The sequence below is a fragment of the Schistocerca cancellata genome, chromosome 11 (assembly GCF_023864275.1).
Source record: "Schistocerca cancellata isolate TAMUIC-IGC-003103 chromosome 11, iqSchCanc2.1, whole genome shotgun sequence".
NCBI classification, from domain to species: Eukaryota; Metazoa; Arthropoda; class Insecta; order Orthoptera; family Acrididae; genus Schistocerca; species Schistocerca cancellata.
In genome coordinates this window covers 61,012,227-61,027,425 of record NC_064636.1, presented here as the reverse complement: position 1 = coordinate 61,027,425, position 15,199 = coordinate 61,012,227, and the positions used below count along the sequence as shown (strand labels likewise).

At 40.2% G+C, this 15,199-nt stretch overlaps 1 protein-coding gene across 3 annotated transcripts in view; it reads left to right on the top strand.

Annotated features, from left to right (window-relative positions):
• Nucleotides 1-15,199, top strand: part of LOC126108811 (peroxisomal carnitine O-octanoyltransferase) — a 234,135-nt gene that overhangs the window by 152,515 nt on the left and 66,421 nt on the right. For all 3 annotated transcript variants that reach the window (XM_049914177.1, XM_049914175.1, XM_049914176.1), the window contains exon 10: nucleotides 6,157-6,280. In XM_049914177.1, coding sequence (XP_049770134.1) covers nucleotides 6,157-6,280 — 124 coding nt within the window. The remainder of the gene's footprint in view (nucleotides 1-6,156; nucleotides 6,281-15,199) is intronic.

The window sequence follows — 15,199 nt, the reverse complement described above, 5'->3', positions numbered from 1 at the left end:
ACCATCTAGGCTGCCATATAAAGAAAAGTCGTAGTTTAATGCCGTCACCAAAAATCACGAAAAGTTCTTCACAGACTTACTTCAGATTTTTGCACAATACTCTAGTAAACCTTCAGATGGACAATGCCTATATCTCTTCTAAACAACAGTACACAGTTTTTTTTTTTTAAACCAACTGTGAGAAAGAAAATTCTATCCTTTTAAAATGTGCTTAATTTTCTTCCTCACAGTTGTTTTTAGCAGTGGTATCAGGGCATTTAAACCATTAGGCAAGCTGTTTCTCCTTGTACATAATTTTAAACAAAAAGTGTATACACAGCAATTTGCTGTTTCATTTTATTCCTTGCAGTCAGTGTTAGTTGTATTTATGGCTTATTGGCCTTTGATTGCAATACTAGTATGGAATCTGAAATGCCTGCAACTTTATAATCCTACCCATTTGCAGATTAAAATCATGCGAAATACTGTCATTGAAGTTACTATTGTCCCAGATCTATCAGTTCAACAGGACTCTCCCATACTCCATATACCAATGACCCCAACCAATTTACCCATTCATTTTAAGGGACTTGAAATCCCAATCCATGTTTCCTTTGCAACACCAGTAAACGATGCTCTGACACACACACACACACACACACACACACACACACACACACACACACACACACACACACACACACAGAGAGAGAGAGAGAGAGAGAGAGAGAGAGAGAGAGAGAGAGAGAGAGAGAGTAGGGGGGCGGGGAACAGGTGCACAGAGGAGGGGAAAGGGGAGAAATGAACATAGAGAGAGAGGGGGGGGGGAGAGGTGAGACAGAGATTATAACATACATCCCGTGCCCATATGTATTTAGCAATTGTGAAGCATTGGCAGGTTTGCTAGTTTATAATGTAGTAGGACTGTTGATATTTATAAAAATATCAAGAATCTGATGCATCAATATTTTAAAAAATATCATTATTTGTCCTTGATATATCAAAAAATATCATTATTTGTCCTCGATATATCAAAAAATATTATCAATATATCGCCGGAAAAAATACTGACGTACCAGCAAAATAAATAAATAAATATATAAATAAATATTTGGCTGCACATTGTAAATATACTGCCAGTTTTAGAGCTGTATATTTGAGTATTGATTTATTATTAGAGATTTTGTACATTAAAAAGCTAGCAGAATGCTTATTCCCCTCAGAGCAAGGATTGAAAGGAAAACAACACATGTTTAATTGTGGCGAATGGTACATTAGCTTATTTGTTTTAGTTGTAAATATTTGTCATGTATTGTTGTTCTTCTGACATGTTCCACATCCTGGAGGACCTCCTCACTACGGATCAATTGGAATGAAAGTAAATCTAATCTAATCTAATTTAACAATGGTAACTGCATGTAACCAACAGGTCCACATCACATATCAGATTTGTCTGGAACACTTCATTTCAACTTCCTCATTTTTTTCATTTCTGCAAATGCCAGTGAACTAGCAGTTGTAGTGTCAGAATTGTTCGGTGAAATTAAACGTTGCAGTTTCTGTTGGTAGCACCAATTAAGACAGCATTTTGCCTAACACGTCTCCACCCGCTGCAAAGACCAATCTTGCCATTTAGATGTTTGTTCATCAGTTTCAGTAACTGTTTTTGAAGGTTGCCGATGTGAAGAAGTAGCACACTAGTTGCATTAAAAATTGTTTTTTAATGCAACTGTTGCGCTATTGCTTTACTTCAGATATCTTGTTATTCCCACACATACTTGCTTCACACAGTCAAAGAAGAAGACTGGGCATATTAAGACTCCTTTACACAATGAAAGTAAAATTATGTTCTACTACAGTTTCAAAAGAACAACTTCAAATATTTATAGGAAATTGTGAAAAAAATATAATATAAAATAAAAATATCTGCACTCGATATCGCCATTTCGATATCGATGTATCAGTGGAGAAAATGTCACCAATATACAGGGTGTCCGAAAAGTCTTTCCCTGATTACATAAATTGATAACTCAGGCTAGAACTAAGATACAAATATGAAACTGGTGTCTAATTGTTTACAAACTATCAAAGTTTTTTTTCAGACATCAGTAAACTTCCACATGAGCACCCTCGGTAGCACGTAGCACACCTAGGCAATATTCAATTTCCGTCCACACATTAGCCAACATCACTGGAGGGGTCGATTCAACGACTGTGGTTATCTGTTGCCGCAGGGTTTCAAGATCTGTTACACTTGTTCGGTAGACCTCGTCCCTGACATAACCCCATAAAAAGAAGTCTGATGGAGAGCGTGGAGGCCAAACCGTTGGCCCATCACGACCAATCCATCGCCCACGAAAGGTCGTATCGAGATAGGCACGTATGTCCAAACCACAATGAGGCGGTGCACCCTCTTGCTGAAACAACACTTCGGGGTGATACTGAAGCAGCTGAGGAGCAGCATACAGTTGCAACATGTCGAGATACACTGTAGATGTGACGGTAGCCTCAGCAAAGAAGAATGGCCCAATAATTCGATCGTGCAATAGCGCGCACCAAACATTCACCTTTGGACTGCCTCTGGTGCACTCCGTAACATCGCCAGGGGGTTGTGAACCCAAAATGCTACTCCACTGTCAAAAAAAGGTCGCTTCGTCGGAAAAGGCAGTTCCTCTGAGATACCCATCATCGTCCTCAATACATGACAGCATTTCGACCACAGTCATATCGACGTGTACTGTCATCGGGCAATGAGGCCTGAACGATTTGCACTTTGTATGCACGAAACAATAAATGTTTGTGTAAAATGTCACGGAGAGAGCTTTTTGGCATCTGTAATTCACGTGAGGCCCTACCCACCGATTTCTTCGGACTTCGCAGAAAAGACTGCCTTACAGCTTCCACCCTGTCTGCTGAGGTTCTCGGTCGACCAGACCTCGGAAGGTGAGCAACCGGTCCTGTGTTCTTGAACCTCTCATACCAGGCTTTAATGCTCTTGACATCAGGTGGATTCCTTCCAAATGTTGTCTGGAAGTGTCTCTGCACTGTGGTTGGTGATCGTGTCTCATGGTAGGCCTACCACAGGAACACTGGACTCGCATTCGGGAGGACAATGGTTCAATCCCGCGTCCGGCCATCCTTATTTAGGTTTTCTGTGATTTCCCTAAATTGCTCCAGGCAAATGCCGGGATGGTTCCTTTCAAAGAGCACATCCGACTTCCTTCCCCGTCCTTCCCTAATCCGATGAGACCGATGACCTAGCTGTTTGGTCTCCTTCCTCGAAAACAACCAACCAACCTACCACAGGACACACTGTGCCTTCTCCTGGTTGGTTAACACGGCTTCTTGGGCACTGCACCTCATCCACTACTTATGTACTGCGAACCTAAAACAGAAAAAAACTTTGATAGTTGTAAACAATTTGACACAAGTTTAATATTTGTATCTTTCTTCTAACCTGAGTTATCAATTTATGTAATCAGGGAAAGTCTTTTCGGACACCCTGTATAACAATACTTTTTGGAAAAAATATTGATATTTTAATCAACAGCTCTAGTATGCATAGAAGAAGAGCAGTCCTCCTACACGTCCCTGGACACTCCTGATGACGCTCTTGACTCTGATGAACACTCACCGTCCAGGACAGCATACTGCATTCTATTGCTTAAAGAGTCTTTGAACCATTAACATGTCTGAGAACCTGTTCTATACATTTGGGCTTAATTAATAGTCTGGGATGGGGCACTGTCTCAAGTACTTTCCAAAAATCTAGGAACATGAACTCTGCCTGTTGCCCGTCATCCATAATGTGTGAGAAAAGTGCAAGCCGAGTTTTACACAGGTGGTGCTTTCTAAATCCGTGCCATTTTCAGCTGTAAACAGATTGAAGTATTTTGTGTTCTCTGCACAGTCTATTTTGAGACAATGCTGGTGTCTGATAGTACCACATGAACAATGTGTACAACTTGTGTTCCCACACAGTTTTTACCTCATTTGCCAAGTTCCTGTATTGGGCCATTTTCGCTCATTACAGCTGGTTTGTAAATTATGGTAGTCTGTAAGGAAGGTGGCACGGTTTGCGTTATTGATTACTGTTATGTCAGGCTGGTTACTATAAATTATTATATTGGTTATCATGCTGCAGTTATAGTAACTATTGACATTTCCTTTTTCTACAAATGTTCAGTACCTGTAGTATTGAGGAAGGTCTTCCGCAAAGTAATACTGCTTTTCGAACTTCTGGTGGATTCTTTTGTCAACCTTGTCATACCTTTTCAGATATTCCATGTGTGCAAATGTGTTACATGTAGATGTACTGTGTGGTATAGTCTTTAGCATCATCATCATCATATTATTATTATTATTATTATTATTATTATTATTGCTGTTGTTGTTGATCGTCTTACACATTTTTGCACTTAACACAGTGTCTGAACTTTAATGTTACATGTCTGTTCAATTTTTTTCTCATTTCCTTCCTTATTTTCTCTTCCCAAAATCTCTTCATTCTTTGAGTGTGTTCTTGTTTCCTATGTTCCATCCATATTTTCCCTGCTTTCTTCCTTTCTTCTGCTTTAGATGTGGTATTCATAACTTTGTTTCTGAATTTGTCACTTTCATTTATCATTTCTCTAGTGATTCTTGCTTGTTTTATGTTGTCTTGTAAGTCTTAGAGCCAACTAGATTCTTTGGCTGAGATGTTTACTACGTCAGAAATCTTCTTTGTGAGCCTGTTGTTGTTGTTGTTTCTATGTATGTTAGTTGACATTTTCTGCTCATGACTGTGTGTGTGTGTGTGTGTGTGTGTGTGTGTGTGTGTGTGTGTGTGTGTGTCTTATTCTTTGGTTGCTCTCTTCAGTCATACACTGCCTATGTGTATTTCATCAAAAACTTTTCTGAGGATTTTACATTGTCTGTGTCTCTGTGATATCTGATGTTCCAGTTCTGGTCATTTCTAATGTATATAGTGCTTCTGGTAGTAAAACTGTATTGTAGTGCCTGAGTTTGACCTGTCCTGATAGGTTTCTTTTATTCGTAGTGTGACCATGTGAATTTTTACACTTTCTGAAGTTTTTGTGTTATTGCTGTGTTAGATGTCTTGTTTTAGTCTCTTATTTCTATATATTCTACTTCATACTTTTTCCACACTTAAATTTTTCATATTTTGTCTGCATACCATGTGTGTTGGTTTTTTATTTTCATGCATTGCCTTTTTTCTTATAATATCTGTAGACTTGTTTTGGCCAAGACTTGATGTATGTCTTGCTGTGCTTCTTATCTGTTTTTGGTGAGTATTGTCAGGTCATCTTCAAATGCCAAGCTTTTATGATTATTTTGTTTGCAGATGTTTTTCCTAACTGAATCACTTTTACTCTTTCTTCCCATTGTTTGATAATTTTGTCCAAGACCATGTTGAATAGAAGCAGTGACAGCCCATGTCCTTGTCTGGCTCCTGTGTTTATCTCAAATGGTTCTGAGATGTGTCCTATAAATTTTATTTTGAATGTGCTGTCTGTTGTACAAGTGTTGTAGTTTTTGTGTCATTATTATTATTATTATTATTCAGAATGAGATTCTCACTCTGCAGCGGAGTGTGCGCTGATATGAAACTTCCTGGTAGATTAAAACTTTGTGCCAGACTGAGACTTGAACTCGGGACCTTTGCCTTTCGCGGGCAAGTGCTCTACCGTCTGAGCTACCCAAGCACGACTCACACCCCGCCCTCACAGGAGAGCTTCTGTAAAGTTTGGAAGGTAGGAGACGAGATATTGGCAGAAGTAAAGCTGTGAGGGCGGGGTGTGAGTCGTGCTTGGGTAGCTCAGATGGTAGAGCACTTGCCCGCGAAAGGCAAACATCCCGAGTTCGAGTCTCGGTCCGGCACACAGTTTTAATCTGCCAGGAAGTTTCATTATTATTATTATTATTATTATTATTATTATTATTATTATTTATCACTCAATAAGGTTTCTTTCCTTTGGTTTTGTGAAATGGACTACATGTCTAACGTATAAAGTACATTGAAGCCATGCATCAGCAGGTGTCTCTGCAACTGATTGATGGCCATCTGCATCTAGACAGCAACTCTGTCAGTATTACAAGCAGTAAGGCCAGCAACAATGTTGGGCTCTTCTGACAGGCTGTGTTTAATTTGGCACATCTACCTTTCATTTTTTCCAGAGCTGCACCTGTGTACGAGACAGCTACGACGCGTGCCTACTACAATGGCCGAACGGAAACGGTGCGCTCGTGCACGACGGAGCAACTGGAATGGGTTCGATCGATGCTGAATGGGACCTCCAATGTGAGTGGCGACAGGCTCAGCTGTGGTATAGAGACTGGGTTTTGGCACTTGAATGTGCTCAATTGTGTGTGCAGTCTGTGTGCTGTGCTGACAAGTGGCTATACAGTCAGGTGCAGAAAAGCAAGCACAGATGTACAGGGTGTCCATATTTAAAGTTCCAGTTTCAACTGGTTTCAGAATACTGTAGAAAAAGAGCCACTGCTCGGAATGAAGTCATCTACAGTTAAACTCTGCAAACCACTTCGAGGTGCGCGACAGAGGGTACGTATCATTGTACAAGTTATTAGGGTTTCTTCCCATTCCATTCACATATGGAGCATGGGAAGAATGATTGTTTGAATGCCTCTGTGCATGCAAAAATTTTTCTGATCTTGTTCACAGGATATCCGTGTAAGCGATATGTCAGGGGTTGTAGTATATGCCTAGAGTCATCACTTAAAGCCTGTTCTCGAAACATTTTTAATAGACCTTTTCGGGATAGTTTACGTCTGTCTCCGAGAGTCTTCCAGTTCAGTTCCTGCAGTAGCTCTGTGACACACTCCCACAGATGAAACAAACCTGTGACCATTTGTGCCATCCTCTGTTTACGTTCAATATCTCCTGTTAGTCCTGTTTGGTAAAGGTCTCACACACTTGAGCAAAAATCTGAAACCGGTCGCGCGAGTAACTTTTAAGTGATATCCTTTGTAGGCTGATTGTGTTGTCTCAGTATTCTACCAATAAACCGAAGTCTGCCTTCTGCTTTATCCTCGACTGAGTCTGTGGGACTATTCCACTTCGTATCATTACAAAGCATTACACCCAGATCTTTCTATGAGTTGCCCAATTCCAGCAGTGACTTATTGATATTTAGTCACAGAATACTATGTTTTCCATTTTGTTAAGTGCACAGTTTTACATTTCCGAACATTTAAAGCAAATTGCCAATCATTGCACCACTTTGTAGTTTTATCAAGATCTGACTGAATATTTATGGCACTTCTCTCTGATAGTTGCGGGCTTTCAAATAACTACGCACCCATCGACTCAAGAGTTGCAATATTAAAAGTTTTGGCCGGTTTTGTTGTCTAGGGGCTGGAATACGTAGTTGCCACATTACAGGCCAAATACTGCCGAGTCTGCAGTATGCAATAAGAATACACACACGAATCGAATGGTTGAAGGTTTCTATCACTCGGCAATTGCAAAATTGCGTATAAATTTATAAATGAAAGTTTGCAATTAAATAAAATCTTCAGATGCCACCTTAATGACTTTAAATGATGAGTATGATAGTAGAAGTACTTTTGAAAATGTGGTATATTTCTGCACAACACTTATTGGTGTCAATTGTCAGGCAATTAAATAAAATGTAAGTTGAGTAACAGGGAAACAATAGATTCCTACTGCACATAATTAGTTAAGAACGACAACATAGCTCGCGAGATATTCACTTCTAAATGCACACTGCGTCTTCACTGTAGAAGCCAGGGAAATCTCACAAGTGCACAAGTCGGCACACTGAAGTATTTCTATCTGTCGCGACCATGCGCAAACTGCTCCACTCTCTCCAAGTCTTTCTGCGACTCCGCGTCCGTTACACCGCACTGTTCCCAACTACTCTGGGTCCTCTCCGGAAGCGATGCTCCTCCTCAGTCTCCGTACATCTCTCTTACTAACGAGCGCTGTGATTGGCTAGAGTGCTCCCTCCGTGTCTCCAAACCGACGCACCCACACAAACATAATGAAACGCATACCAAATGCTGGATTTACATGAAAATTAAATAAATATTCCTATGGCTGGGCCATAAACTTGCTCTAACACACATTATTAGATACATAACAAATTAAATAAACATATATGAAAGGAATAGAACAAAAGGTAGGCCAGTAGCCTAATGTCTCTGCTTTCTAAAACACAGTAAATATTTAACCAATTTCTTCACAGATAGTATATATCGGATATAAACAAAAACAGAGATGAATAACTATTTTTATAAGCATGCTGCTACCGTTTTTCGTATAACTGTAGAGTATTTACGGCCTGACGTGATCGATAGTAATCGGCCACTTTGACCTCCAATAACTCGTGTACTATACAAGTTACATGCCTGTAATTTATACCAATTTAGGTTTACACTAATAGCTTCCTAAAGACACGTCGATCGACAAAATTGGATGAAACATTTGAATTTTGGAAATTTCTTGCTAGGTGTTACTTGTATAATTTACCATCATATACTAAAGGTTAAACTAATAAAGATATTGAAAATCTGATTGCACCATCAGAATCCTCGTGCAAGTAATAGTAATGTACACGTTTCTTTTTGAGGTATCATGATTCATCTGGCTACTATTAATTTATACACGAACTGTGAAATGTCTGCCACGATGGTTTCACAAAGTTTGCCAGCTGTGGCGCTCTTGGCAGACGAGTCTCTTTCATCGACACGGCGTCACCACAGAATTCCCAGCCACGTGTCTGGACCCCTCTCGCTTCGGCCAGCATCTGGCACCACGTGGTCGGCCTGCCCAGCGGCCCCCGCCCACCGAGCAGCCCGTGCGGCCACTGCTTCCTCCAAACTTAGAACACTTTCAGGACGCGACGACCTGCCCGTTACTTCACATAGTACTTCATTATAGATTACTGCATCATCTGCAAAAAGTCTGGGTTACTATTAATACTGCCTGCACGGTTGTCAATTGATGTGGCCTTCAGTCCAGAGACTGGTTTGATGCAGCTCTCCATGCTAATCTATCCTGTGCAAGCTTCTTCATCTCCCAGTACCTACTGCAACCTACATCCTTCTGAATCTGCTTAGTGTATTCATCTCTTGGTCTTCCTCTACGATTTTTACCCTCCACGCTGCCCTCCAGTACTAAATTGGTGATCCCTTGATGCCTCAGAACATGTCCTACCAACCGATCCTTTCTTCTATTCAACTTGTGCCACAAACTCCTCTTCTCCCCAATTCTATTCAATACTTCATCATTATTTATATGATCTACCCACTAATCTTCAGCATTCTTCTGTAGCACCACATTTCGAAAGCTTCTATTCTCTTCTTGTCCAAACTATTCATCTTCCACGTTTCACTTCCATACATGGCTACACTCCATACAAATACTTTCAGAAACGACTTCCTGACACTTAAATCTACTCGATGTTAACAAGTTTCTCTTCTTCAGAAACGCTCTCCTTGCCATTGCCAGTCTACATTTTATATCCTCTCTACTTCGACCATAGTCAGTTATTTTGCTCCCCAAATAGCAAAGCTCCTTTACTACTTTAAGTGTCTCATTTCCTAATCTAATTCCCTCAGCATTGCCTGACTTAATTCGACTACATTCCATTATCCTAGTTTTGCTTCTGTTGATGTTCATCTTATATCCTCCTTTCAAGACACTGTCCATTCTATTCAGCTGCTCTTCCAAGTCCTTTGCTGTCTCTGACAGAATTACAATGTCATCAACGAACCTCAAAGTGTTTATTTCTTCGCCATGGATTTTAATACCTACTCCGAATTGTCAATATGCAATTAAGGAAAAAAAAAAAAAAAATGAAATTATCATGTGACATTTTGGCCTGGAGGCCCCATCCAGGGAAGTTCGGCCACCGAGTTGCAAGTCTTATTTCAGGTAATGCCACATTGGGCAACTTGTGAGTTGATGATGAAATGACAGTGAGGACAGCACAACATCCAGTCCACAAGTAGAGAAAATCTTCAGTCCAGCCGGGAATCGAATTCAGGCCTGCAGCAAGGCAGGCAAGCGTGTAACCACTCACCTAAGCAGCCGGAAACAACATGAATGGTAAGGGTCCCAACACACTTCCCTGGGGCACCCTGAAGTTACTTCTACATCCGACGATGACTATCCATCCAAGATAACATGCTACGTCCTCGCTACCAAAATGTCCTCAATCTAGTGACAAATTTCACTCGATACCCCATATGATTCTACATTCGACAATAAGTGTGGATATGGAACTGTGTCAAATGCTTTTCAGAAATCGAGAAACACTGCATCTACCTGGTCGCCTCAATCCAAAGCTTTCAGTATGTCATGTGATAAAAGTGCGAGTTGGGTTTCAAACGATCGATATTTTTGAAATCCATACGGGTTGGCATGGAGAAGGTTGTTCTGTTCGGAATACTTCTTTATATTTCACCTCCGGCATATGTCCTAAGATTCTACAACAAATTCATGCCAAAGATATTGGAAGGTACTTTTGTGGATTACTTCTACTACCCTTCGCGTAGACTGGTGTGATCTATGGTTTTTTCCGAGAACAGGGCATAGTTTTTTGTTCGAGGCATCTACAATAAAATATAGTTAGAAGAGGGGCTAACTCAGCCACAATCCAGTAGGGATTCCTTTGGGCCCTGGAGGTTTATTCAATTTAAATGATTTCAGCTGTTTCTCAAAACCACTGACACTAATACTTAATTCCCTCATCTTTTCAGTGGTATGGGGATTAAATCAATTTTAATTACTGTCTCATTTGCTAAGAACTGGACACTAACTTGGCTGCCACCTGTACGACAAATTTGAACAGCATATTATTGATGCAGGGGGAAATGTTGGGGGGGGGGGGGGGGGGGGGAGCAATGAAAATTTTACCAATAGATGACACTGTTACCTTCTTTATGCAAATGGGTTCAGGTATAAATAACAAATGAATAACAATATTACAGAAATGGTGAGAGTTGCACATTACACCAACTGAACTGTTCAGTGTGCCTGACTGCATAAGTTCGGAAGTCAACAGTTGTGACACTGGTACGAGGGGCGTTTGAAAAGTCTGTGCAAAGTCTGAGAGATGACACCACCATTGTGTATCGAGGTCTGTTTAGTTAGTAGCGTCTTTGGAAATAACAGCCACCAAGTTTCAGCCATATTCCTCTATTTCATTGTGTTTGGCATTCGTGTGAATCAAGGAAGTCGAGTGATTGTCAAAAAATGGATGAAAAAGAATTTTGTGTGGTGATTAAACATTACTTTATGAAAGGAAAAAGCCTCAGGAGACTAAAGAGAAGCTTGATAAACATTACAGTGACTCTGCACCTTTAATTAGAACAGTTTATAAGTGGTTTCAAAATTTTCGGAGTGGCCATATGGACAAAGTGATGCTAAATGTTCTGGATGCCCTGTGGAGGTTACGACTCCAGAAATCATCCTTAAAATCTGTGATATGGCGATGGATGACAGAAGAGTTAAAGTGCGTACAATTGCTACTGCTGTGGACATCTCGATTGAATGGGTACATAATATTTTGGACATGAGAAAGCTATCCCCAAGGTGGGTTCTGTGATTTCTCACGCGTGACCAGAAATGGAATCGTGTGAAGTGTTGCGAGGATGGTTTGCAGCTGTTCAGGAAGAATCTGCAGGACTTTAAGCATTGTTTCATCACTGTGGTTGAAACGTGGATACATTACTATAATCCTGAGACCAAACAACAATCTAAACAATGGGTTACCAAGGGAGAATCTTCACCAAAAAAGGCGAAGACCATTCCTTCGGCCGGAAAGGTTATGACGACCGTCTTTTGGGATTCACAAGGGATAATCCTCATTGACTATCAGGAATAGGGTAAAACTATTATTCATCATTATTGGACTGTTTGAAAACTGAGCTGCAAGAAAAATGCCAGCGATTGGACTGCAAAAAAGTCCTTTTCCATCAAAACAATGCACCAGCACACACCTCAGCAGTTGTGGTCGCAAAATTAATTGAAATAGGATTCCAACTCATTTCACATCCCCCCTATTCTGCAGACTTGGCTCCCTCGGACTGCTATTTGTTCCCCAATTTGAAGAAATGGCTGGCGGAACAAAGATTTTATTCAAATGAGGAGGTGATCGCAGCAACTAATAGCTATTCTACAGACTTGGACAATTCCTATTATTTGGAAAGGATGAACAAATTAGAACAGCATTAGACAAAGTGTGTAAGTCTAAAAGAAGACTATGTCGAGAAATAAAAAAGGTTTACCCCAAACACGTGAGTAGTTTTTATTTTTGCACGGACATTTCAAACGCCCCTCGTAGTTAGGTAAGCCCACCTGCAATGGCGAGGTTGTACCACATCGAATGGGAAAAATTGGTTTTTAGTTGTCCTGAGCCCAGAAACCGCGTAAAAAGCAAACTGGCACCAGTTTTTAATTGCTTGGGGCCAAAAACAACATAAATAACAAAATGACTTAGTTTTCTAATTGCAGTGAGACTGTTGTAAGACATGTTCAGTATGCTGTTCGAACAACCCTACCACAACAAAGGTCAAAAATTAATTATGATTGTAGTGTTGCTCACGCTGCTAAATATTGCATATTCGGGCAACAGCAAAGTTATATTATGTGACAGGTGTCATTAGAGCACAGTTAATAAAGTCATTTCTTGAAATAATGGATAAACTAGGCACTCATATTTTTGTGTTTCCCACGCTGGTCTCGTTGTGAACTCATGGCTCAATCGTCGAAAGTCTGGGTAGTGATGATTCCAAGCTCGGATGCAAAGAGGTCTAGGTGTTACTCTGCAATATTCAAAAGTTTTATAGATGTGTTTCATAAACCATTCTTGAAGATTAAACTTTTGCAAGTTAGGACAGTGGTGATGTAAAAAGGTAATCAGTATTCCGAATTTAAGTTACACTTCTTTTTTATTACTTTTGTTGCAATATCACGTAACTCGTTCCAAAACATCACTTCACAATATAAAACATACTTGAAAATATCTTCCTCGCTGTTAAAGTTCACATTTCATAAACTGACGACAATTTGCATCTTTTTAACATGACGATCAAAGCTTGACTCTCTAATAACCGCTTACGCGCCCAAAAATCAGAGTTACAAGTACGTCAAAGATCATAGTGACAAAAGAAAGAATACACATAAGAATAATAGCATTGCAGTATATACATATCGATGAATTGAAGTACCTCTACATTAATGAAATCAAATCTGAATGTTGTTACAGAAAAATGTTAACTATTTTACAGAAACACAGTAGAATATTGCTGGTATCGAGAGGTTGAGGTGAGGTGCCGTAATGGTTACGTAATTCAAGCACCATTACACTGTCCACTGTTTCCTGCCAGAAGTTGAAATCGAGAAACAACACGTTCCACAACAGGTTGGAGTGCCTCAGGGTCACAGTCAGAATGCATTGCACAATATTTGCCTTCAGTTCAGCTATGTTTCTGGTGCTGAACATGTCTCTCAGGTAAACCCACAACCAAACGTCACACGGGTTAAGATCGGGTTATCTGGACAGGCACACTGTAGGGAAGTGGTGGTTGACGATTCTAGCATTTCGAAAATGCGTCTGCAGCAGCCACTTCACTAGCTGTGCATTGTGTGGAAGAATGAAATCTTTTACAGATATGATGCTACCCGCACATCTGTGTTGCTGCAAGACTGGAATGATATTGGTGCACAAGATTCTTATAGGATTTACGAGAATCGATACAGGTAACAGGATACGCAGGACTCATCTCGTCAAAAAAAATATGGCACGATCGCTTCGATATCGTTTACTAGATGACCGGTTTCAGCACTCTGAACGTGCCATCGTCATATCTGTGAAGGTATAACATAACAGGTTTGAGGGAGGGCTTACACGAGTTAACTATATACATTACAATTATTACAGAACCACATACCTGAAACGTGTATTAACATTTATAAAACTATATGGACATCATGGCACATGAGGCAGACCATCTGATAAAAATCATTGTCACAGCCAATAAAAAATAATAAAAAAGTGCTCTCATCATCGTTCTTTCCATAAAATATACAACTGAAGTCACCACTGCTCGCCTAACACCGGTAGGCATCACCACTGCCCTATTCCACGCAGGCTTACCTGCTGTGATTCTAGTGGTTCACAACCGGCCACCAGATAGCTCTGTCCAAGCAGCGCATACACAGTCCCACGGTATAACCACTCATTACTATGAGAACACTACTACAACTGCTTGTCACATACCCATGCAAAGCCCACATTTGTGCATACATTTCCTGTACATACTATAATCACTATAAAGTACGTCAATTACAAAGTAAAAGCATCTGACGCACAGACATTATCCATTAGCTCCTTACAAAACTACATATTGTAATTTACCTTTATGCATATAAGGACATCAGGAACACGCACACAGAAAGCTGTTCATAATATGACTTAGGTACAATGTGACAAGCAATTAAAACCTGTATGCTGGGCTTTATCTGTCTAGGCACTATGGTCTGAGGTATTGTAAGTGCTAAAAAAGAACATATCAAATTGCTATAAAGTCTCTCAACATCTATACAATTATTATGAGCAAGGTACGAATTAACTATGAAAACATGCATTGTTGTTGTTGTGGTCTTCAGTCCTGAGACTGGTTTGATTCAGCTCTCCATGCTACTCTATCCTGTGCAAGCTTCTTCATCTCCCAGTACTTACTGCAGCCTACACCCTTCTGAATCTGCTTAGTGTATTCATCTCTTGGTCTCCCTCTACTATTTTTACCCTCCACGCTGCCCTCCAATACTAAATTGGTGATCCCTTGATGACTCAGAACATGTCCTACCAACCAGTCCCTTCTTCTAGTCAAGTTGTGCCACAAGCTCTTCTTCTCCCCAATTCTATTCAATACCTCCTCATTAGTTATGTGATCTACCCATCTAATCTTCAGCATTCTTCTGTAGCACCACAGTTCGAAAGCTTCTATTCTCTTCTCGTCCGAACTATTTATCGTCCACGTTTAACTTCCATACATGGCTACACTCCATACAAATACTTTCAGAAACGACTTCCTGACACTTAAATCTATACTCGATGTTAACAAATTTCTCTTCTTCAGAAACTCTTTCCTTGCCATTGCCAGTCTACATTTTACATCCTCTCTACTTCGGCCACCATCAGTTATTTTGCTCCCCAAATAGCAAAAC